The sequence below is a fragment of the Elephas maximus genome, chromosome 4 (genome assembly GCF_024166365.1).
Source record: "Elephas maximus indicus isolate mEleMax1 chromosome 4, mEleMax1 primary haplotype, whole genome shotgun sequence".
NCBI classification, from domain to species: domain Eukaryota; kingdom Metazoa; phylum Chordata; class Mammalia; order Proboscidea; family Elephantidae; genus Elephas; species Elephas maximus.
The window spans coordinates 103,918,862-103,944,383 of NC_064822.1; the positions used below are offsets into that span (position 1 = coordinate 103,918,862).

The following is a 25,522-nucleotide window of genomic DNA, read 5'->3' on the forward strand; positions in this document are numbered from 1 at the left end:
GAATTCCTCTAATTTAGACATTAAATCTCAAATTCTTAAAAGCAGCCATATTCTTGGAGAAAATGCCTTTTGTTCACTATATTACTTTGTTAGTATGTTGTTGTTGTTAGGTGCCATTGAGTTGGTTCCCTCTCATAGTGACCTGATGTACTATAGAACAAAACGCTGCCTGGTCCTGCACCATCCTCACAATTGTTGCTATGTTTCAGCCCGTTGTTGCAGCCACTGTGTCAATCCGTCTCATCGAGGGTCTTCCTCTTTTTCACTGACCCTCTACTTTACCAAGTATAATGTCCTTCCCCAGGAATTGGTCTCGCCTGATAACATGTCCAAAGTATGTGAGACGCAGTCTCACCATTCTTACTTCTAAGGAGTTTTCTGGCTGTATTTCTTCCGAGACAGATTTGTTTGTTCTTCTAGCAGTCCATGGCATATTCAATATTCTTTGCCAACACCATAATTCAAATGTTACTATAGGTTCAAAAAAAGTTGTTTGTTTTCAAAAATAGTTTACAAACTCAGAGATAAAACTGACTTCTCCAGGTGGTAGTTCTTTGTTGCTAAATCTTAATCGATTTGGGCCAACCCACTGGACTGCAGATTACATACTGCACAGAACTCAGAGGTAATTCAGGCATATGTTCTAAATAAGGGCTCAAAGCTTGGAAGTTTTATGAGTATTTCAAAGAAATAACAGCAGAGGTGGGTAGGATGGAGAAGAAGTTCAGGGGCTGGGAAATTTACCCTCTGAGCAGGATTATACCTTTTTATTGCAAGTCCTATGAAAGACACCAAGATTAGATTTTCCTAGTGATTCCAGAGCTAGAGTTCCCAGGAAAGGGACAAATCAGAGTTACTCTAATAGGTAGCAAAGCAGGCATGAGGACTCAGAGAAGGGCTAAGTCTATATGTGTAACCATTGGTCAGAGTTCCAGTTGGTGTTGAGGAAAAAGGCAAGGAAGAGTGCTTACACCTCAATGACAGAGTATAGTCACTAAAGTGGGTGCATCCATACAACAGTTCAACAAAAGTATAATGCAAGACTGTCTTCAACTGCATGTCCAGCACAGTGTTACAGAGAGCAAAGACTCAATAATGTCCCTTGACTGACTTTATGTATATCTGTATGGATGGATGGATAGATGGATGGATAGATGTTATACATGTAAGTAAAGTGTGGAATGCACCTCTGAAGCAGAGATCTGAAGGTGTCAGTGATTTAAGTAGGATCTTAGCCATCTGTCAGCCTATTACAGCAGAAAAAAAAAGAAAGCACTCCACCTCCTTTCTTTCACTCCACACTCAGGCCCCCTTAATGCTTTGGACTTGACTGCAACTTGAGTTTGGACTTCCAAGCATGGAGATAATCCTCAAAAGTTTTTATTACATAGTCTGTCGAGTTTTGTTTAATTTTTGTCTTTTTTCTTTTAACAATCATTGATCGCGGGTCTATTATACATTACACACTGTGAGGGAGTGTGTGTGTGCATTTTGTGGAGATAGAAAATACTAGCACAAGTCCTGCCCTCCATGAAACTGCATTCCCATGGGAGAGACACAAAACGCACCACACACACATATCACTAAATGTCAAAGCAAGATAATAATAGAAATGATGGCCAAACTTACACATGCTGATGAACACAAAAGGGAAGCAAACATGGTTTGAAATATTTTAGAGAAAGGGGAAACAATGTTAGAACCAAATTTCCACTCTAGAAAGAGATAGATTATAATTTTGAGTTAATTTATTTAACTTCATTTTCAATGTGTGAAAAAAAAAATGTGATTAATTATGCTTTTCCCAGTTCTTTATGTGAGAACATAGAAGGAAGTGATCAAAGAAAGTAATAAATAGAGGAAATCTGAAAATAAATAAGTTGTAAATCAGTGAATAGGAACATGCAATACATCAGCCTGAACAAAGATGGAGAAACAGAAAGGTTCATGGGGTGATGGATCAGGAGCAAACAGATACCTGGCTTCAGCAGTGGGGAGTCTAGAGGACTGTGGGAAGATGGTTAATGCCTTACAGTACAAACTGAGGAGTATGGCTTTTCTCTAAGCATTTCGGTAGGGCAGAAAAAGTTCTTGTTATGCATCAAATGAGGCAGAGTCAAATCCTTGCTATTCAAAGAGCCATCAGTGTGGGAATCACAAGCTATATAATCAGCAGGCTAAAAGGTCTCACCTATGAAATGAGTTTGGTAGTCTCACACTTCCCTCCCTCAAACACACACATATACATGTGCACGCCCACACACCCACAGGCATTCATGCACTAACTCATACAGATATGTCTTTCAAATTTTACCTAGTGGAAAATATGTGAAAGTCACTGTACAAGATAAGCTGCTAAATAAATACAACATATTAATATTAATCAGATAATGAAACATCAGAGGGTTTTGAATGGGTGATAGAAGTGAGAAAAATTGGCATCAGGCTCTCCAGGATGTCTGCTAGCATTCCTAGAAGATGATGAGGAGTGTTGTGAAACATAAAGGCCTCACTGAGGGAGATGGCAGAGTTTAGTCATGGGGCAGTTCTTCAGTGGAGCCCTGGTAGTGCAGTGGCTTTGCTTCTGAGAAAGGTCAGCCGTTTGAACTCACCAACCTCTCCAAGGGAGAAAGATGTGTCAGTTTGCTTCCATAAAGATTACCGTCTTGGAAACTCTGCCCTATAGGGTTGCTATGAATTGGAATCAACTTGATGGCAATGGTGTTAGTTCTCCAGCAGACCTCTATAGTTAATGATGCCATCGTGTATTGGCCTTCTCAGGAAAGAGCCTAGTGGGACTGATCCAGAGTTCAGAAATGCTGCAGTAGAAATCCAGGGAGGGAAGTACTGCATGGAACGATTGAGGTATGAAAATGAAGATGGGACTAAGCAGAAAGGGATATATAGTAAAAGAGAACAACAGGATGCCCTCTAACAGCTAGTGTGGAAAGAACAGATTTCAATCCTCTTCCTGTTTTTGTTTAAAGAACAGTGGCTGAAAATGGCCTTAGGGAACCACAGCACCATCACTGAGTTTCTCCTCCTTGGGCTGTCTGCTGATCCCAAGATCCAGGCTCTGCTCTTTGTGCTGTTCCTGATGATTTACCTCCTGACCCTAATGGGGATCCTGATGATGATACTTGTGATCCATACAGATTCTAAACTCCACACACCCATGTACCTCTTCCTGAGTCATCTCTCCTCCCAAGACCTCTTCTATTCGTCAGTCACAGTGCCCAAGATGCTAGAGAACCTCCTGTCTCAAAGGAAAGCCATCTCAGTAGACAGCTGTCTGGCTCAGGTCTTCTTTGTGTTTGCCACAACAGGGATTGAGGCCTGCCTGCTCTCCGTGATGGCCTATGATCGCTATGCTGCCATTTGCCATCCTCTGCTCTATGGACAGATGATGAGTAAACAGGTGTGTGTGAGGTTGGTGTGGGGCTCTTGGGTCGTGGCCTTTCTGGATGCACTCATCAACACCCTCCTGGCTTTGAATTTGGACTTCTGTGAGCTCCAAACCATCCCCCACTACTCCTGTGAGCTGCCCTCTCTCTTCCCTCTCTCCTGCTCTGACACGTCCACCAATGCTGCAATGTTGCTCTGCTCTGCCCTTTTCCATGCCATTGGAACCTGCCTCCTGATCTTCTTCTCCTATGCCCGTATTGTCGCCACCACTCTGAGCATTAGCTCCACCTCTAGCAGAAGCAAAGCCTTCTCCACCTGCTCCTCCCACCTCACTGCAGTAAGCTTATTCTATGGCTCAGCTGTTCTCCGATATCTCATGCCAACATCAGGCTCTCCACTGGAGTTGATCCTCTCCATTCAGTACAGTGTAATCACTCCCCTACTGAATCCTCTCATCTACAGCCTGAGAAACAAGGAGGTGAAAGCAGCGCTGAGAAGAATGATGCTAAGATGCTTACGATATCTCAGATAGCACAGAAGATAGAGTACAAAGAAGTAGAATAGAACTGCAGCAAGATATCTAATGGCTGTAAATCTTTTTGGGAGTAGACTGACAGATCTTTCTCCCTCCAAGTGGCTAGTGGGTTCAAATCACCAGCCTTTCAGTTATCAGCCAAGGACTTAACTGTGCCACCAGGGCTCCTTAGTCACTCTTGAGAGTGATGCAATTGAAAATTGTCAAGTGAAGAATAAGTATGGATGAAAGGAATTCAGTGCACCCATGTTTGGGCCTGGTTGTGAAGGACAGGCTTTTGCCCTGAGCTTTATAATGGCCCAAGATAGAGAAATATTATCCTGTACAAGGCCCATGGCACTGTCTTTCAAATTATGGACATCTTGGAAGAACTCTGGGACCTTCATTTTCCTCTTCTTCCTTCTCTTCCTACATGTCTCCCATCTCTGGCAGTCTCCGTGCCCACCCAGTGTCCTCAAACTCAAACTATCTTCTGCCAAAATCCTTTGACTTTTCTCCTGAGAGATACTTGTCTAAAACCCATTTTGCCAATAATCGATTCTTGTTGTAAAACATTTTCTTAAAATCTGTATTGGTCAAATTTTAGAATTTCATATAAGATAAACATGTGTCAGCCCCTTCCAACATTTTGTTTCATTTTCAATCTATTTTTCTGTTTTGCTTCTTTAGGGGGGGGTTGGTCAGTTTTCCTTTACAGTTTACTGGCATATTTTCACAAGTTTTATCATATTGTTAGTGTGTATTTGTGATCCACTAAATCTTTTTGGAGATTCTTGTCTTCCTTTTCTTATTTTCTAGTAGTTGTGTGTATTTTTTACTTTACATATACTGCCTATAAAATTTGTATTCCTGTGTGTTAGCTATATTACTCCCATTCATTTACAGTAAGAATAAAAATATGTGATGGATATGTTACAGTATTTTAAATTTCATTGCACTTTCTTTTTCACTCTTAAATGATAAAAGATTAGTGAATCATAACACTAGCATTTTCCATGCCTAAGTAAATATTTAAATAATAAAATATTATTACTCCCAGATATAGTTGTATTTTCACCCTCCAAATCTGTTCTACAGAAAGTATTTTGTATACTTTCTTGAAAATTGCATGTAGGTCGATGCATATTATTAATATACTACCATTCACCTTAGAATTATATCATTTTCCCATTACTTGTAATTTCAAAAATCTAATTGTCAATTACTATCCAGTTTCATTAAGCACACAAGACAAATTCAATATAATGACCCCTTTATTATTAGCTATGTTTTCAGCCTTTTACCATAATACCATTTCTTTCTTTATTTCTCATGTCGTTCCAAATTGTACCTAGGGCAAAATTTCACTGTAATGAACAATACTTCATTAAGCAATTTTGAGCATTAAGTTTTCTATGTTTAGAACTGTTCCCAAAATCTGGATAACTGGGTCAAAGGTTATAAACACTAATAAGCTCTTGATTCTATTCAGTTTAAGTGAGACAGGACCAAAACACTCTATGTAGCAAATCCAAGGGTTCATAGCTTTTGTTTTTAACTACCGCTTGTAGGAGAAGAAAGAAGTTCCATTTTTCTTGTTCTGGCTTAAGAAATGAGTATCAAAACTTCATATCCCTTTCAAAAGCATAATGTCACTCTCAGTCTCATTGCTAAGGCAACAAACCTTTAAATAAGACGACCAATTGAAATTATAGGCTTTCAGAAATTTAAAAAGAGCAGCAATCTCTCACGTTCTGGAGACTTATAAGGGCACCCTCACAAGTGTCCTTGTAAGCTTTTCTGCCGCTGGAAGTTAAGAACTATTTTCCGCTTCTCATCTTGCTGAGGTTTCTATCAGAAGGCCTGGGTTTTTTAACTCAAGAACTGAAATTACTTAAAAGTAAGTTCAAAACTTCTAAAATGAAAATGGGAAGAGTGGAATTTCTAAAAAAAAATGAACATGAACCATGCAAAATGGCACTTCCTAAGTAGCACATCCTCTTATACTTGAATCTCCATGAGATCCTTTCTCTCTTATACATACAATTTCCTTTTTCAGTGGCACAATTATTGAAGACCTGGGTTAGAAAACTTGTAATTCACCTGTTAAGCTATAACTTATGCAATATTACAACGTTGTTGCTATGTATGAAATTTATTTCCAGCATCACCTCATGTCTTTACAAACCCTTTCACACCTAAATTCCCATGAAAATGTATTCTATGTTTTCAATTTATGGCAACTTGACAACTTTTTTATGGATGCGTTTTAAACTGAGAATAAATGTTCTTTCAGAAACACAGCTTCAATACTTATTCATAAGATCATCACCCCTCCTCGGCTAGCTAATGAGAAATGTACAGCTTGTATATCTATAGGACTATGTTTCTAATGACCAAAACCTCTCAGTAGTGAACAGGTTCAGAAATGGTCAGGCAGCTACTGAGTTGTTCTCATGAGTTAGCTGGGTCTTTGAGCTCTCTAATAAAGCACACAATCCCATTTGATGGGGATATTATTTTCCAAAATCCTGGTGCTTCATTCATGTCAGGCATATTGGAACAGATCCTTTAGTGAGAATTAGAAGATGATGCATGAGAATGGTGATAGAAAAGCCATACCAACTGTGTAACCACTATTAGTAAGCATAAGGTTGCACAAACAAAAAAAGGTGCCTTTCTGATTTATCATATCTTCTTCCTTAAAGATGCAAGTTTTACCCAGAAGCACCAGAAAAAAAAAAAAAAAAAAAAACATTGCCATCAAGAGGGTTCTGAGGAAAATATTGAGGTAGGTGAAACTTGACTTCCAAGCACACTGACCTCAACCTAATAGCAACCCTATACGACCGAGTAGAGCTGCCCCACACAGTTTCCAAAGAGCGCCTGGTGGATTCAAACTGCTGACGTTTATGGTTAGCAGCTGTAGCTCTTAACCACTACACCAAAAATTCTTCAAAAATCGCATTTTTAGTGTAGCCAAGATTATTCTTACAAACACTGGTTCCAAAAATCCAACCATCACTGCATAGTAAAATATTCCTGAGACAGCATTTGCTAAATCCAAAGCAGGCACCCCATACTGAAACATGGAAATATCAATTCCACATGATAAAATTAATTCATAATCCAGATAGTTAGTGAGGTTTGCACACATACTGTGAAAATACAGTTCTCAGCCTGTTTACTTTCAAAGCCCACCAGGCTCCAGAGTTTACAGTAAGAGCTTCAGTTTTAAGTTCTATAGCCTATGTCTGTGAGAATCTCTCAGGGCTTGTACGACTAGGGCTTTCCAACTCTTCTACTTAATAAGTTCGAAGTTTGACATCAGACTGTGACCTTGCGGAATACAGCTTTCTTGCCTTGCTGAGTTCCACCAGCTCCGTCAGCCAATCTGGCTTCCCTTCTGCTAGATTATATCTGCTTCATTCATGTTCTTTGCCCAGTATGTGCAGTCACAAAGGCAGCTAAATGAAGAGAAGCCTCAGTAATTGGGTCAGGGATGACAGAAGTCTCTCATGTGTGTCCTTTCAGAATCTGAGTGCTTTCTTACTGTATTTAGTGAGCCAGAGTGGCAGGACCAAGAAAGATTCCAGACCACATGTGTCCTTAAACTTTTCATCTAGAATGGTCTATTTTTCTTCCCTCACTATGGCTATAAATAGGAAAAATTAATGTCTGTGCTACCTGTAGTTAGGTTACAGAAATATTGGCTTTCCTATGCATGGTGATCACCTGGCCAAAAAGGACATTTTATACCACGGTAAGACCAGTCAAAAGATGACTTTTGTGCCAGGAAAAAAAGCCCATGATTTCTCTAACAATTTCCCCTTTTTCCCACCTGATGGCTTTCAGGTTTTGATTTCATCTAGATGTCTATGTCCGGCTCTCTCTGGCAACTCCTTTTTTTTTTTTTTTAACTTCTCTAGTTACCTTTTTTATTTGTGTGCTGGAGACTGAGTTTCAAACCCTGAAAGCTTCATGAATTTTTTCCACCTGCGAGACCCTTGTCCTCAGCTGCACTTAGCTATCTTAGTGTTGAGTTCATTGGTTATAAAATACCACTGACCTGGGAAGCTGAGACCAACAGCTAAGCGGTATCAAGTCTGAGTAAAAGTGGGGAAAAGCACATCAGAGGTGAGAGTGAGATTTTTGTGACCTAGGATTCTCCTCCCCTTCTAAACGCAAAATGCATGTGCTAGAGGTAATTTATTTTTCTGTGATTATTAACCACCCCATGGACTCTGGTCACCAAAAATATTAGTGGTAAAACGAGGTGGGAGAAGAGCAAGATTTGGGGAGGGTTCTGAGGAAAATATTGAGGTAGGTGAAACTTGACTTCCAAGCACACTGACCTCAAGCATTGTGGCCCTTCTCTCTATTTCAGGTGCCCTGGGATACCCAGGGCCTTTATGCTCTTCTGGGTATCTTCTATTCCCTATCCAGTTATCTAAATGCTGTATGACCTCCAGTGTTACACCGGTCTGTCATCCTATCTTTATTAATCTATCTATCTAGTCATTTATTCAACTAAACAACATTTTCTATTTGACTAAAAAACATGGAATAAATTGTGAGATATTTCTCCTTGAAGTGTCCTCAGTAATCTCTCTCCTTGGAAATGATATAAGATCATTGGTCTAAAGGAGTGCTTTTTTCTCAGAATTGTTTGAATTTTAGGTTTAGGCACACATTAATTTAAGTGGAATGAATTCGAAGAGGTGCAAATTTCAGCCATAACTTATAAAATAAAAAAAAAAAAGGAATAGATGGTGATAATTACTTGGGATTATTCTTAAAATAACCCAGAAAAAATACAATCGCTTGGTCCATTTCTCTTTAAGTCTGACATAAAAATAGCACATAGAAAATACCAAGAAATGACCTCCTTGAGAAGTGCACAAACACAGCTCTCTAGGCAAATTGGTGAATCACACACCCTATTAGGAGGATCACCGTGGTTTACACACTTTATCCTCTGCTATTCTCTAAATAAGCTCCCAAACTTCCCTTCTCTTTCCCTTTTTCTGAATTTCAAAAAGGACATTTGACTTCGATGTGAAGTGCATTTGCTGTCTTCCCTCAGGCAACGTAAGTGAACAGAATTTTGAAATTTGTATTTACTTTCCTCCACAAGTATGAAATGAAGGTCTGTCTTCACTTGGTTACAGTCAGAGGATCTCTGTTGGGGGCTAGAATGAGCAGATTATGAAATTCTACAATTTAAGCTCCTGCCTGCCTTACTGGTGGGTTTTGTGAATCCTCAGCATGGGATAGAAGTTTTCAGATACTGAATGTGTAACTCACACCTTCACCAAAATCCTTTGGATATGCTGGAGTTTTCTCAGGCCAAGTGCTAGGAAAAAAAATGGGATTGTAGCCAGGTCTACACTGAGAGTAAACCTGTAAAAATTGCAGCAAAAAGCTAACCAAATTCAGAGAGTAAATTCCAAATGCTAATAAATTTTCCATTAAAGCCAATGGATTCAATTCACTATTTTACTTTACTACTGATGAATACAGATAATTTGTTTATTTCCGCAAGATTTTATAAACTTAAAGATAGGAAAAATTGACTTTCCATCTAGTCATTCATGTTCACTGCAGAATGTGAATTTATTCAGGCCATTACCCTGGGCTATAAATTACTCACCAGACAGAACTGAGCAGTAACCTGAAACTGGATTCTAATAAAGTTTTGGAATATGGAAACATATTTAAATATTAAATATGAAAAGCAGGGAAATCCATGAAGAGCAGAGACTGAGACATCGGCTTGCCCAGTATTGATACTATTTGTTATGGTTGACTTGGGTTGTCAAGACCAATGTCATATTCTGTGGTATCAGATGAAAGATGGGCCATTCAAGGTAAATTCAGAATTCAAGTGGGCAAGCCGAGAGTACTCTAAGGAGTTGCCATGCAAGACAAGAGGGCTCATGAAGGAGGAGAGTCTGAGTGTATTGTTATGGGTCAGGTTTTAAGCTGAAAAAATTTTTTTTAATTAACTATTAAGGGAATTCAGCCCTGGATCCAATTTGCAAAACAGGACAAGTAAGTACATTCATAAAACAGTTCAACAAAAGTTAAGCAAGGTTTTTTGTGCAATCTACTATTAACTATGAGGCTTTACACAAAGTAAATCCATAAATATTTGAAAATTTAGATAAATGAAAAAATTAAACTAATGGATAAATGGACAAAGGGAGACATAGATGGATAGGTTACTGAATTGACAGGTGGGATGGATAAAGGAGTGGATAAATGAAAGATAGACAGCAAATTAACGAATAAGTAGATAAATTATAAAGCAGACAGATGAATAAGTGTTAGAGTTTTAAGCAACCGTCCAGGTGTGGACAGAAATGAACTAGTAGGTGTGAGGTGCTCACAGAGGAAAATTATCTTTAGGTTCTGGTTAGTGCAGCAGAAGAAAAGTCTTCTGGCAGCCGTTTCACAGCTACTACAAAATGAGCCCTGACCCCATATTTCCTCACTTTTCTCTACCTCTTCCCAGTCTCCTCCAAGCTTTGTTAATTTCCGAATTCAAGATTGGCATATTCCTAAATAAGAACAAATTTTATGTCCTGTTTATTTCACCCTTTTATTCTTCCTACATTTAACAAATATTGATTAGAACCCATCATGTACCTCCCATTCTGATGTGTTCAGGAAGCTAAGGTAATATAGGTGATTGAGGAGAACAGAGATGATTAGAAATGCGTCTCCAAGAAGCATATGGGATACAAAGTTGACCAGAAGACTTGCAAGATAGAAGCAATGTCCAGTTCAAGGAGGTGGAACCAATTAGTCATGGACTTGTCTGAAAATTTTTAAGATTTTCTCCAGAGTCATTTGTGCTAGAGCAGCCACAAGAAGAAAGAGCCTCATGGTTCAGGAGTTGAGTAGCCAGCAATTGGGTGAGGGAAGGTATTCTGGGGAGGGAAGCAGAGTAAATTAGAAATCCATAAAAAAGGTGAGTGGCTAAAGAGGGAGATATGTAAACACAGAATTAGATCAAAACCCTGAGGCGGCATGAGGTTAGGCAGGCGAATACTCCACCCTTCTTTCAGTGTTTATTCCAGAGAACAGCTCCTGTAATGGCCTTAGTGAACAATAGCATCATCACTGAGTTCATCCTCCTTGGACTGTCTGCTGACCACCACATCCAAGTTCTACTCTTTGTGCTCTTCCTGGGGATTTACCTCATGACCATGATGGGGAACCTGATGATGCTGCTGGTGATCAGAGTTGATTCTTATCTCTACTCACCCATGTACTTCTTCCTAAGTCACCTCTCTTTCATAGATCTTTGTTTATCTTCAGTCACTGTGCCCCAAATCCTGGGGAACCTCCTGTCGCAAAGGATATCAGTGTCAGTAGAGGGCTGTCTGGCTCAGGTCTTCTTTGTATTTGCCACTGGAGGGACCGAAGCCTGTCTGCTCTCAGTGATGGCCTATGACTGTTATGCAGCCATCTGCCACCCTCTGATCTACAGACAGATCATGAGTAAACAGATGTGTGGGGGTCTGGCATGGGCCTCATGGGGACTGGGCTTTCTGGATGCTCTCATCAATATCCTCCTGGCTTTGAATTTGGACTTCTGTGAGGCTCGTGTCATGCCTCACTTCAGCTGTGAGCTGCCTTCTCTATTCCCTCTGTCCTGCTCTGATGTCTCCACCAACTTTGTAGTCCTGACCTGCTCTGCCATCCTGCATGCCCTTGGAACCCTACTCTTGATCTTCTTCTCTTATGCACGCATTATCTCCACCATCCTGAGCATCAGTTCCACCACAGGCAGAAGCAAGGCCTTCTCCACCTGCTCATCCCACCTCACTGCAGTGAGCTTCTTCTATGGATCAGCTTCTCTTTGCTATCTCATGCCAAATTTAAGCTCTTCTTTGGAATTGGTTTTTTCTCTGCAGTAGAGTGTGGTCACTCCCCTAGTGAATCCTCTAGTCTATAGCCTGAAGAACAAGGAAGTAAAGGCAGCTCTGAAAAGGATGTTGCAAAAGGTTTTACAGCGTCTCAGACAGCAAAGAATAGGCAGAGGATGAATGGGAAAAGGGATCGAACTGCATCAAAATAGTTGAATAATAGACATTAGGAAACATTTTCTTGGCTCATGTCAGATGTGACAAAAGCTCTTGAAAGACCCTCTTTCCTTTAAAATGCTCATGAAAGAGCCAAGAGCTACTTACTTGTTTTGGCTCATACTTAATTTGTACAGGAATGGGGCAATGGCCAGGTAATTATTTAATTTCAGATTTGGTTACAGTGTCATTATTTTTAAAGATGTGTTTATCATATACACAATTCTGAATGTGATTCACTAAAGTTGCCCATTTTGAGGATTCTTGTCTTATTTTTGCTATTTTCTTGTTTACATACATTTTTGCACTGAGGATTTATGAAGCAAGTTATCAAATGCTTGGTTTTTTTTTTCTCGTTTCTCACCATAAGAATGAAAATAAGTCGTGGATTACAAAGCATTTTACATGTCATAGTGCTTCCTTTTTCACTACTTCAAATTTTACAAACATTGACTTTGTACAATACTAAGTTGCACACATATTTGCCTGATCTCTAAAACTTCTTTAACTTAGAAAAAATAAAAATTATGATTCCACCTTTCAATGAAACTTACTGCTAAGATTTAATTCCTTTTTCATCAAATTTTTTTTCTTTCAGGAAAAACATTTAATATGCATTCTTATACATAATTACAATCATATTTATCTACAATATCATATCTAGCATTCTTCCATGTTGCAAAACATAATCTTCAAATTCTATCATATTTCATTAAGCATTTCATTAAGTCATTGTGTATTTGATAACTTCCTTACTCTTAAGTAGAAAACCCTGGTGGTGTAGTGTTTATAAACTATGGGTGCTAACCACAAGATCAGCAGTTCAAATCCACCAGGTGCTCCTTGGAAACTCTATAATTCCTTTACTGTTAAATAGGAAACCCTGGTTGCATAGGTTAAGAACTACAGGTGCTAACCAAAAGATCGTCAGTTCAAATCCACCAGGCACTACTTGGAAATTCTATGGGGCAGTTCTACTCTGTCCTATAGGGTCGCTATGAGTTGGCATCAACTCAGTGGCAACGAGTTTGGCTTGGTTTGGTTTTACTATTAAATGTTTCTAATATTGACCTATTTTATGCATAATTCAATTGTTCCCAAAATATTTGTCAGTTTCTGCCTGTCTTTTTTCTTCCCTCCTTCCTTTTCTCTTTTTTCCTTCCTTCTTTCTTTGCTTCCTTCCTTCCTTTTTCCTTGTAAGATCTCTAGTCATAGAATTAAATTAACCGTAATCCTTTATTCATAATGCACTGTCATTGGTCCTTGCTTGTATGTATTTTATTTTTTGTTTGCATATTTGTTCGTTTGGTTTTAATACCATTGTAAATACTCCATGACCCCACCACTTAACATAAAAACTAAAATATTGATAATAGCATGCATCTATCTTGGGTTTCTTTCACATCCCAAACAATATTGTTGTCAAATAATCACTTTTTTTTAAACCCCATAATACAATCACTAATATTATTAATTAACACTAGTTTGGTTTTACCTATATTTACTCATTGTATGTGTTACCAATTCTTCTTGCAACTCATACATTCTTTTGAGATTATTTTCATTCTTCTTCAAGTACAATATTTAAATGTGCTTTTAGAGTATACCCCTAGATTGTAAGCTTTTTCAGTTTGTATTTATTTGTGAATATCTTTATTATCCTTCAGCCATAAAAAATACTCATGATGTTTACACAACTCTAGGTAGACAATTATATCTTTCAACTTGTTAAAGTATTATTCCTTGGTGGTCTGTCTTCATTTCTGGATCCAAATCAGAGATGAACAAATTTGAACATCCTATTTTTTTTTTTTATGCCTTAGGACAAGCAAGCGTAGGTCTTCACTAACGATAGTTTCCTAATGCTGCTGTAACAGATATACCACAAGTGGGTGCCTTTAAAGAACAAAAATTTGTTTTTTTCAAAGTTTAGGAGGCTAGAAGTCTGAATTTAGGGTACTGGTTATGGGGGTGGTTCCCTGTCAGCTCTGGCTGAATATCCTTGTCTCTTCCAACTTCTGTAGCCCCAACGTTCCTTGGTTCCTTGTGATCTTTACATGGAATCCTTATTCCCCAGTATGTGCTTGCTCCTGTGTCTGATCTCCTCTTTTTATAACTCAGAAGTGATTAGGTTTAGGACACACCCTACATTGGTACAGTCTCATTAACATAACAAAAAAAACCTATGCTCAAACAGGATTACATCCATAGGTATAGGGGTTAGGACTACAACACATATTTTGAGGGACACAATTCAATCCATTGCATCAACATAAGACAAATTGAAATCTAATTAGAAGCAAGCAGCCAGACTGATGCCATCTTCTGGAGATTTTCTTGAGTGTCACCTCCTGTCACAGAATGGAACTCCCTTGAAGCAGTTCTGGAAGGTTATTGGAGCATGGGGTTTAATTTATGGACAGTTGCCAGTTGTCCAAATAACCTCAGGACATCACCAGGAGCTTCCTAGAAGCCGTTTCCACTTATCTTGAACTCAAGTGGGATGTGGGTCATTAATTACTCTGTCTAAGAGAAAAACAGAAGTTAATAAGAAGACCTCAAAAGGATAAAGACAACACGGTCTTAAGTTGGAATTTATAGATCCAGCACAGATATCTGCACCTCACTGACATAGTGGTAGTCAGAAGAATCTGATAAGACCATTTCTGGAGAGGCTTAAGTGTTGTCTTCCACTCAGAAACCTTGATATGAGCCCCGTCACCAGGCTTTAAAATTTGTCCTGGTGTTCTTTGACACACAGTAATACTGTTCTGTAAAATATGTAACAAAGCATTATTTAACAAATGAACAACCTTCTGACAAGTGCACCTAAAAAACCCACCAGGCTTTAAAATTTGTCCTGGTGTTCTTTGACACACAGTAATACTGTTCTGTAAAATATGTAACAAAGCATTATTTAACAAATGAACAACCTTCTGACAAGTGCACCTACCCATTGATATTTCTTGTTGGAGAGTCCCATTCTTTGCTACAGATATTATGTTCATAATACCAATGGGCAGAACATCCAGCAGTTGTGGTCCAGAGTCTGCACAAATCTTGCCTGGCACATCTTTGTGAAAATTCCGAAGTGTTTGGCTACCCCAGGTGATTCCAGAGGAAGTGGGCACTGAAAGCAATGATGCATCTTTGGGGACTTACCCATTTCTTATCCAGTCTGTCTTGTTGAGTGCCTTCTTTGCTGTTAACAGACAAAATTATTTCAGAGAATTAAGTCTTTTAGAAGTCATTTAGAAGTGTTTTGCCTACAATTATCACAACCCTTGCTAATGGGCATGTTTCTACCCTGTAATAATTAAGGTTGTGTGTCAGCTTGGCTGGGCCATGATTCTCAATGGTTTGGCAGTTATGATGTAGTTTGGCAGTTGTATAATGATGTAATCACCTCCATGATGAAATCTGATATAATGTGATCACCTCCATGATGGGATCTGCTGTGAGTAGCCAATCAGTTGAAAGGGAGTTTGTTTAGGGGTGTGTCCTGCATCCTATGTAGGTGGACTTCCTGGCAAGGCTTATGGACTTTTGCTCGCTCTGTGCTCTGCAGCTGGCTCCTGTTCATCTGTCCTCTAGTTCTTTGGACTTGAGGTTTACCAGCCAGTCTTGGAATGCGTCAGTCTTCTCAGCCTGTGAGCCAGAGCCCTGCTGTCTGAACTGTCAATCTTGGGCTCACCAGCCCCTGCAGCTATGTGAGCGATCTCAAGCATTTCCTCGTGTGTCTGTTAGTCACCTGAATGTCTTCTTTGATGAAGTGTCTGTTCATATCCATTGCCTATTTTTTAATTGGATTATTTGTCTTTTTGTTGTAGAGGTGTTAGATTTTCCTATAGATTTTAAAAATTAGACCTTTGTTAGATCTGTCATAGCCAAATATTTTCCCTGTCTGTAAGTTCTCTTTTTATGCTTTTGGTGAAGTCTTTTGATGAGCTTAAGTGCCTAATTTTTAGAAAATACCAGTTATCTAGCTTATCTTCTGGTATTGTGTATTGTTAGTTCTGTGTATTGTTAATTATGGTTTGTATCCTATTTATGCCGTGTATTAAGAACTCTAGTCTTGACCTTATTTTTTCTTCTATGATCTTTATAGTTTTGGGTTTTAAATTTAGGTCACTGATTTATTTTGAATTAGTGCTTGTGCATGGTGTGAGGTATGGGTCCTGTCTCTTTTTTTCTGCAGATGGGCAACTAGTTTGCCAGCACCATTTGTTAAAAAAAAAAAAAAGTCTTTTCCCCCATTTAATGGACTTTGGGCATAGACAAGTGAGCACCTCCAGTGCTGCATCTCTTTGTTGAAACATCTCAATTGATATTCCTTCAATTCCTGGAGCCTTGTTTTTCACAAATGCCTTCAGAGCAGCTTGGACTTCTTCCTTCAGTACCATCGGTTCTTGATCATATGACACCTCTCGAAATGGTTGAACGTCAACTAATTCTTTTTGGTATAATGACTCTGTGTATTCCTTCCATCACCTTTTGATGCTCCCTGCGTCGTTTAATATTTTCCCCATAGAATCCTTCACTATTGCAACTCGAGGCTTTGAATTTTTCTTCAGTTCTTTCAGCTTGAGAAATGCCAAGCATGTTCTTCCCTTTTGGTTTTCTATCTCCAGCTCTTTGCACATGTCATTACAATACTTTATTTTGTCTTCTCAAGGTGCCCTTTGAAGTCTTCTGTTCAGTTCTTTTACTTCATCAATTCTTCCTTTTGCTTTAGCTGCTCGATGTTCAAGAGCAAGTTTCAGAGTCTCCTCTGACATCCATTTTGGTCTTTTCTTTCTATTCTGTCTTTTCAATGACCTCTTGCTTTCTTCATGGATGATGTTCTTGATGTCATTCCACAACTCGTCTGGTCTTCGGTCACTAGTGTTCAATGCCTCAAATCTATTCTTCAGATGGTCTCTAAATTCAGGTGGGATGTACTCAAGGTCATATTTTGGCTCCCATGGACTTGCTCTGATTTTCTTCAGTTTCAGCTTGAACTTGCATATGAGCAATTGATGGTCTGTTCCACAGTCGGCCCCTGGCCTTGTTCTGTCTGATGATATCCAGCTTTTCCATCATCTCTTTCCACAGATGTAGTCAACTTGATTTCTGTGTGTTCCATCTGGCGAGGTCCATGTGTATAGTCGCCATTTATGTTGGTGAAAGAAGGTATTTGCAATGAAGAAGTCGTTGGTCTTGCAAAATTCTACCAATCGATCTCCGGCATTGTTTCTATCACCAAGGCCATATTTTCCAACTACTGATCCTTCTTCTTTGTTTCCAACTTTTGCATTCCAATCGCCAGTAATTATCAATGTGTCTTGATTGCATGTTTGATCAGTTTCAGAGTGCAGTAGCTGATAAAAATCTTCTATTCCTTCACCTTTGGCCCTAGTGGTTGGTGCGTAAATTTGAATAATAGTCGTATTTACTGGTCTTTCTTGTAGGTGTATGGATATTATCCTATCACTGACAGCGTTGTACTTCAGGATAGATCTTGAAACGTTCTTTTTGAGAATGAATGCCACACTATTCCTCTTCAAGTTGTCATTCTCAGCATAGTAGACTATATGATTGTCCAATTCAAAATGGCCAATACCAGTCCATTTCAGCTCACTAATGCCTAGGATATTGATGTTTCTGTGTTCCATTTCATTTCTGACAATTTTCAGTTTTCCTAGATTCATACCATAGGTGGATGGATTTACATCTGGGTTCTCAGTTCTGTTCCATTGGTCAATGTGTCTGTTGTTGTACCGGTACCAGGCCGTTTTGACTACAGTAGCTGTATAGCAGGTTCTGAGATCAGGTAGTGTGAGTCCTCCTACTTTATTCTTCTTCTTCAATAGTGCTTTAATTATCCAGGACCTCTTACCTTTCCATGTAAAGTGAATGAGTAGTTTTTCCATTTCGTTAAAGAATGCTGTTGGTATTTAGATTGGGATTGCATTGTATTTGTAGATTGCTTTAGGAAGATTGGACATTTTCACAATGTTGAATCTACTTATCCATGAGCATGGTAAATTTTTCCATTTATGTAGGTCTCTTTTCGTTTCTTGCAGTAATGTTTCTAGTTTTCTTTGTATAGGTCTTTTACATTCCTGTTTACATTTATTCTAAGTTTTTTTTTTTTTAAGGGTTGTTGTAAATGGTGTTGCTTTCTTGATTTCCTTTTCATAGTTCTCTTCATTGGTGTGTAGGAATCCAACTGATTTTTGTATGTTTACCTTGTATCCCGTGACTCTGCTGAATCTATTAGTTCCAGAAGTTTTCTTGGGGAGTCTGGTTCTCTATGTATAGTTCCATAACATCCACCAATAGGGACAGTTTTACTTCTTCCTTACCAACTGAACACCTCATTTCTAGCTAGGGCTTCCAGCACGATGTTAAATATGAGTGATGATAAAGGACATCCTTGTCTTATTCCTGTTCTCAAGGGTAATGTTTGCAGCCTCTCTCCATTAAGAAAGGTGTTGGCTGTTGGTTTTATACAGAATGCCCTTTATTATATTGAGGAATTTCCCTTCTCTATTTTATTGAGAGTTTTTATCAGAAGTGGGTGTTGAATCTCTGATATGTCTAATATTGATTGAGGTGATCATGTGATTTGTTTGTTTGTTTTATGTGATGGATTATGTTGATTGATTTTCTAATGTTGAACCATCCTTGCATATCTGGTATGAATCCCACCTAGTCGGATGTGTTATTTTTTTTGATATGATGCTGAATTCTATTGGATAGAAATTTGTTGAGAATTTTTGCATTTATATTCATGACAGATAGTGGTCTGTAATCTTTTATTGTAGTGTCTTTGCCTGGCTTTGGTATCAGGGTTATTCTGGCTTCATAGAATGAATTTGAAAGTATCCCTTCCTTTTCTATGTTCTGAAATAATTTGAGTAGTACTGGTGCAAGCTCTTCTCTGAATGTTTGGTAGAATTCTCCAGTGAAGCCATCTGGTCTAGAGATTTGTTGTTGTTGTTGTTGGGACTATATTACCTTTTCAATCTCTTCTCTTGTTATGGGTCTGTTCAGATTTTTTACCTCAGTTTGCATTAATTTAGGTAGGTGGTATGCCTCTAGAAATTTGTCCATTTCCTCTAGGTTTTCAAATTTTTTGGAGTACAGTTTTTCATAGTACTCTGTTATGATCCTTTTCATTTTAGTTGAGTGTGTTATAATGTCCCCCATTTCCTTTCTTATTTGGGTTATATGCATCCCCTCCTGTTTTTCTTTTTGGCCAATGGTTTTTTGGTTTTGTTGAACCTTTCAAATAACCAACTTCTGGTTTTGTTGTTTCCTTCTATTGTAAAACTCTAGCCTCTTAAAAACAATCTTAACAAGAATAAGGAAAAAAAAAATTTTTTAGAATACTGTAAGATAATGTTTCTAATGCATTGATTATTATACATCTTAATTTTAGTGTTATTTTAAACAAATTTGGTTATACATAGGTGAATATATAGTGTTAAAACTAGTGTTGTGACTGTAGCTTTATTTTCTCTCTGTCTCTCTTTTTGAGTCTTAGTGTCTTTAGAACTTCTCAAAAATAAAAGAAAAAATGTTATTAACTAATTATCTAACTGTTGTATCTGTCCCAGTTTCTAAATTCAGATAGGGCATCTATGAATGAACAAGTCTATTTAACTCCATACTCATCTGCATTAAGTGTTACCATTTTGAAAAAATCCTGGTGAACTGGTAAGTACAATAAGAAGTCTGGTGGATTTAATTGGCTATTTTCCTATTTTTTATCATTACAGTTTTCATAAATAACTTTTTCAGTTGATTCATTTATTAATATACTATGATCTTAAAATGGCAATTCCTGCCCAAAAGCAAGATAAAAATGCAGGAAGTGACAGGAACTGGAAAAATGGACACAGAGAACCTGGGGCAAGAAGGGGGAGCATGATGTCACATTATGGGGATTGCAACCAATGTCACAAAACAATATGTGTAAAAATTATTGAGTGAGAAATTAACTTGAGCTGTAAACTTTCACCTAAATCACAACAAAATTTTTGAAAAGGAAGAAACTGTATTTGTTACCTCATTCCATTGAGTGAGTCCCTATACATCACCTCTTGTCAATGCCTGGGTGATAAAAGACTCCTGTGCCACCCTCTGGGAAAATAAACAGCCAAAGTGAATGTTTATTAGAATCAGAGGAAAACATTGCAATCTTGCTAAAGACTCATCCTTTTAATCAATTCTTTTATTAATAATGGTGCAATGAATTGCTTAATATTGCCCTTCGAGGCATAATCTTTTTGACTCACACACAATGATTGAGTAGAACTAAGGTACACGGAAACCTAATGAAAGCATTGGTCAGTTTTGCCATCCTGCTGGGCTTAAAATGAGCCATTCCAAAGGTGAAAGGAGAGAATCTCACCACCATCAAGAAAGAAGAGCCAGGAGTAGAGCACATCTTTGGACCTGGTATCCCCGCACTGAAAAACTACTGGAACCAGAAGACCAAAAGAGAGAGAGAGCTATAACATTGAAGATGGTGAGAATCAACAGCACAGAAACAGCGGCAGCAGAACCAGGAGACTAGCAGGAGACTGCCCAGCCCACAGAGTGCGAAAGCTAAGGGCCTTCAGGCAGGAGGCTTGCTGGTAGAGTAGGTTGCCTCTGGGAACTTAGTGGAGCTAGGTTTGCTGACCCACAGAGCTAGAGCTGAGAGCCTTCAGGCTAAGGCTTACTGGCAGCCATGGGGCGCCTAAGGGTACTTATCAGCACACCTTTGTAACACTTGCCAGAGCAGAGCAGAGGCCAAAGACCAGAGAGAGGCGTGTCTGTGGACATGGCTGAGAAGAGGCTGTCCTGATGGAAGAAGTACATCTTGAGTGTTCCTAAACCTGAATTGTAACCCATTACTTCCCTAGTAAACCCCATAATCATGAAAAATGTGCATATACATATACTATATATGTGGTTTTCTTATGAATTCGTGTTCTTAATATATTAAGAAAAAAAAACTTTACATCTGTTAGTTTCCTATTGATGCTATAACAAAATTAGTGTCTTAAAACAGCACGAATTTATTATCTTACAGTTTTGTGGGCCAGAAGTTCAAAATAAGTCTTGCTGGGCTAAAGTCAAGGTATCAGCAGGGCTAATTCTTTCCAGAGGCTCCAAGGAAAATCCATTTACTTGCCTTCTCCAGCTTCTAGAGGCAGCCTACATTACTTGGCTCCTGGCCCCTTCCTCCATCTTCAAAGCTCATGATTCCAACCTCTGCTTCCATCATTACATCTCCTTTTCTGACTTTGACCCTCTTGCCTCTTTCTTATGAGGACTCTTGTGATTACACTGGGTTCCCCTTGATACTCCAGGATAATCTCCCCATCTCAAAATCCTTAACTTAATCCCAACTGCAAAGTCCCTTTTTCTATGTAAGATATATTCACAAATCATGGGGATTAAGACATGGACATCTTTGGGTGTCACTATTCTTTCTACCATAATGTCTAATAAGCAATACAAACTTTTTTTGTATCTTTTCCATTTTTCTCTCATTCTTGATGATACTGAAGTTTGGGGTTTTTATAATCAAAACTGCAAAACACTTCCTTGAAAACTATTCCTTTGTTTTTATTCTTACAAAACCCTTCTGCTAGTGAAAGGCAAATCACCAAAGATAGAAGGAGCAGAGCTGAAACAAATTACAGCAGATATGATTTACTGAGGTGAATGATTTTTGCTCTCGCCTGACTATACACACTCATTCGAATAGTACTGGTCACCCTTTGCATGCATGAGTGGCCCTATTGCTGACACAGGAGGGCATAAAGAAGGTCAGCAGCTCTACCAAGTTGATTTTCTTCAATAGTCTTTACGATTTGCTCAAAGAGGTTTTCACTTCCCTATTCTTGTGTTTGTTTGCTATATTTGCCTCAAATCATTTTTTTTAATTTAAGAAAGAAAATTTCACAGATAGGGTTGAAGACCCCTTTGTATACTCCTTCTCTCCAGTGGTAACTACCTTCCTGAACTTAGTTTGTGTTCCTCTAGTCCATTTTTTATTATGTACTTAAAGAATATATATATATAGTACTGTTTTGTGTGTTTTCAACTTTGCATAAATTGTTCACACAGTACTTTTTTTACATTTTTTATTAACATAAAGTAAAATTCACTTTTTAGTTTACAGTTCTCTGAGTTTTGATAAATACATACCATCTTATAACCACTACCACCATAAGGTAAAGAACAACTGAATTGCCCAAAATTTCTCCCTTGCCTCTTTGTAGTATACCCCTCTCCTGACCCCCAACACCTGACAACCACTAATCTGCTTTCTGTGCCTACAATTTTGCCTTTTCAAGATTGTCATATGACAATACAGGAGAGGTCAGCCCAACTGGACTAAAGCAAAAGCAAAGAAGTTTCTTGAATAAAATGAATGCTTCAAAGGCCAGTGTAGCAGGGGTGGGGGTTTGGAGACCATGGTTTCAGGGGACATCTAAGTCAATTGGCATAATAAAAGCTATTAAGAAAACATTCTGCATCCCACTTTGGAGAGTGGCATTTGGGGTCTTAAGCACTAGCAAGCTGCTATCTCTAAGATGCATCAATTGGTCTCAACCCACCTGGAGCAAAGGAGAATGAATAACACCAAAGACACAAGGTAATTATGAGTCCAAGAGACAGAAAAGGCCACATAAACCAGAGACTACAGCAGCCTAAGACCAGAACAACTAGATGGCACCCAGCTACAATCGATGACTGCCCTGACAGGGAACACAACAGAGAATCTGAAGTAGAGATAATACATTTTCTTCAGTGTTTTAACATTAAAGTAGAGGGAATGTATTTTCCAGTTTGTTTTAGTGTAGCTGTATAAGCTGTGATTAATCTCTAGTCTTTGAAAAATGGCACAGGTTCTGTTCAAGACATGGCTGAGCAGCTTGTTCCGCTCTCAACATAACAAGCATGACTGAGCTTTGTTTTGCAAATGATAAACTTTAACAGAAGTCACATGTTATCACGAGAGTAGAAGTAATTTAAATAAGTTTAATTTAATTTTAAAGCACTTAATTTCAGTTCTGAAATTCCCTCCAGTTAGACCTACTGGCATCTCAGAATTGAAACTACCCCGTTGACCCTAATACCTTGCAACATGTTTTCTCCTATTCAAAATGGGTGATTAAGAGCTTGACATAACTAACACCATAATGATGCTCTAAGTAATCTTTAAACATTTTTTTATTGCACTGGCTACACTGGTCTCTTCCAAAGGAGTGTAGTGCTCCCTTTGCTCCTGTGGCCTTGGTCTCTCTTCTCTTCTTTGTTCTCTCGAGAAATGGCCTTCAGGCTGCAAGACAGCAGCTAGGAAGGCTGCCTGGCACTTTTGATCTGCAACTTTCTTTTTCGGTCCTTATCTCAGTCAGAGTGGACTTGGCAGAGCAGTTCCACTAGCCGAGAGATTCTTGTATAACTTTTTTTTCAGTCTGTTACAAACATACGGGGAATTGACTCGACGGCAGTGAGGTAAAACAAACATACAGATAAGAGTCCAGATGTCTGACATGCATATCTTTAGTTTAATAAAGAGTTTCATGTTTGGTGACGTATAAGGCCATCTATGGGCTACATGCTTAAAAACATTAGGTAACTCTGACCTTCCCCCTATAAAACCCTCCCATTAGCCCTTCAAAGTTAGACAGAATTTGGGAGAAATTTAACCCCCTCTGTCTCTTGGATACCGGTGTTCAGTAAAGCCTTCTTGCTGCTTCCCTCCTCCTGTCTCAGTATTGGCTTTGCACCAGGTGGCTCGAATCTGTGATTTGCAGTAAAAAATCCATGAGGAAGCAGGAGAGCAGTGGGATGCAGACCCCAAATTCTTGTAAAAAGACCAGACTTAATGGTCTGACTGAGACTAGAAGGACCCCAGAGGTCATGGTACCCAGACCTTCTCTTAGCCCAAGACAGGAACCATTCCCAAACCCAACTCTTCAGACAAGGATTGGACTGGACAATGGGATAGAAAATGATACTGGTGAAGAGTGAGCTTCTTGGACCAAGTAGACACATGAGACTATGTGGGCAGCTCCTGTCTGGAGAAGTGATAAGAAGGCAGAGGCGATCAGAAGCAGGCCAAATGGACATGAAAATAGAGAGTGGAGGGAAGGAATGTGCTGTCTCATTAGAGGGAGAGCAACTAGGAAGAGAGACTGACTTGGTTCGTAAACTTTCACTGAAAGCACAATAAAATTTAAAAAAAAAAAATGAACACTAGGAATAGAAACTAAAAGTAATAATAATAAAAGATTTGAGACAAGGGTTGACCAAGCTCAGAGAAAAATGAAAATAAAAAAAGACAAAATTATTTCTGAACATCTGAAATGAAGGCTAAATTACAAAGTGCTGGATATAGGATATATTCAACTGAAAATGCAATAAGGACTATTGAGGAGAGACATGAACGCAGTCAAAAAAAATGACATGAAGTAATGAAGAAAGATCAGAGAGAAATAGAGGTAGACAATAGGCAAAAAAGACCAAAGCACATGTAAAAAAATAATCACAGTAAAGTTGCCATCAAGTCGATTCTGACTCATAGCCACCCTGTAGGACAGAGTAGATAGAACTGCCCCATAGGATTTCCAAGGCTGTGATCTTTACAGAAGCAGACTGCCATGTCTTTCTCCCACAGAGCACCCTGTGAGTTCAAACCACTGACCTTTTGGTTAGCAGCTGAGCACTTAACCACTGTGCCACCAGGACTCCTAAAGTACATACAACAAAACCATAAGAGAAAAATATGATTATAATGCAAAAAATTTCCAGAAATCAAAGGATACCTGAATCTACATATTTAACTATCTGGGATATTTTTCTAGGAAACTTGACTTGGAATAGTCAATTCTGAATCATATCCTAGTAAAAATATTGGATTTTAAAGGTAAAGAAAATAATTACCTGGGTCCCTTGGCAAAAGATCAAGCTACAAAGTAAAGAAAAACAAGTTGCCATCAGGTTTCTCAACAAAGCAAACAGTGATGGGATGTTTGCAAGAAACTCATGGAAAGAAAGTGTAAACCAAAAATTTTATCCTGTCAAGCTGTTCAACTCATGGCAACCACAAGTGTTACAGAGAAGAACTGCTCCATAAGGTTTTCTTGGCTTTAATCTTTTTTTTTTTTTTTTATGTTTACCTGTATTTTATTGACTATGCAACCATTCGACTGTGTGGATTATAACAAATTATGGATAACATTGCAAAGAATGGGAATACCAGGACGCTTACTCGTGCTCATGAGGCAACTATACATAGACAAAGAGGCAGCTGTACGACCAGATCAAGAGGGTATTTCATGGTTTAAAGTCAGGAAAGGTGAGTGCCAGGGTTGTATCCTCTCACCAGACTTATTCAGTCTGTAATCTGTGTGTAATGGTTAATATTGTGTGTCAACTTGGCTGGGCCATGATTCTCAGTGTTTATACGTGATCACTCCCATGATGAAATCTGCTGTGAGTAGCCAATTAGTTGAAA

The 25,522-nt window shown here is 38.6% G+C and overlaps 2 protein-coding genes across 2 annotated transcripts; both read left to right on the forward strand.

The window, feature by feature from the left end:
* Positions 1–3,001: 3,001 nt before the first annotated feature.
* On the forward strand, positions 3,002–3,937 carry LOC126074716 (olfactory receptor 8S1-like). Its single transcript, XM_049881532.1, has one exon. The coding sequence runs from the start codon at positions 3,002–3,004 to the stop codon at positions 3,935–3,937; it is 936 nt and encodes a 311-aa protein (XP_049737489.1).
* A 7,082-nt stretch (positions 3,938–11,019) lies between these two features.
* LOC126074717 (olfactory receptor 8S1-like) lies at positions 11,020–11,847 on the forward strand. The gene has a single exon (XM_049881533.1). It carries the CDS (start codon positions 11,020–11,022, stop codon positions 11,845–11,847), a length of 828 nt encoding a protein of 275 aa, XP_049737490.1.
* The last annotated feature ends 13,675 nt before the right edge of the window (positions 11,848–25,522 follow it).

Coding starts and splice junctions, on each gene's coding strand:
- LOC126074716 (XM_049881532.1), top strand. CDS start 3,002: ATGGCCTTAGGGAACCACAGCACCATCACTGAGTTTCTCCTCCTTGGG.
- LOC126074717 (XM_049881533.1), top strand. CDS start 11,020: ATGGCCTTAGTGAACAATAGCATCATCACTGAGTTCATCCTCCTTGGA.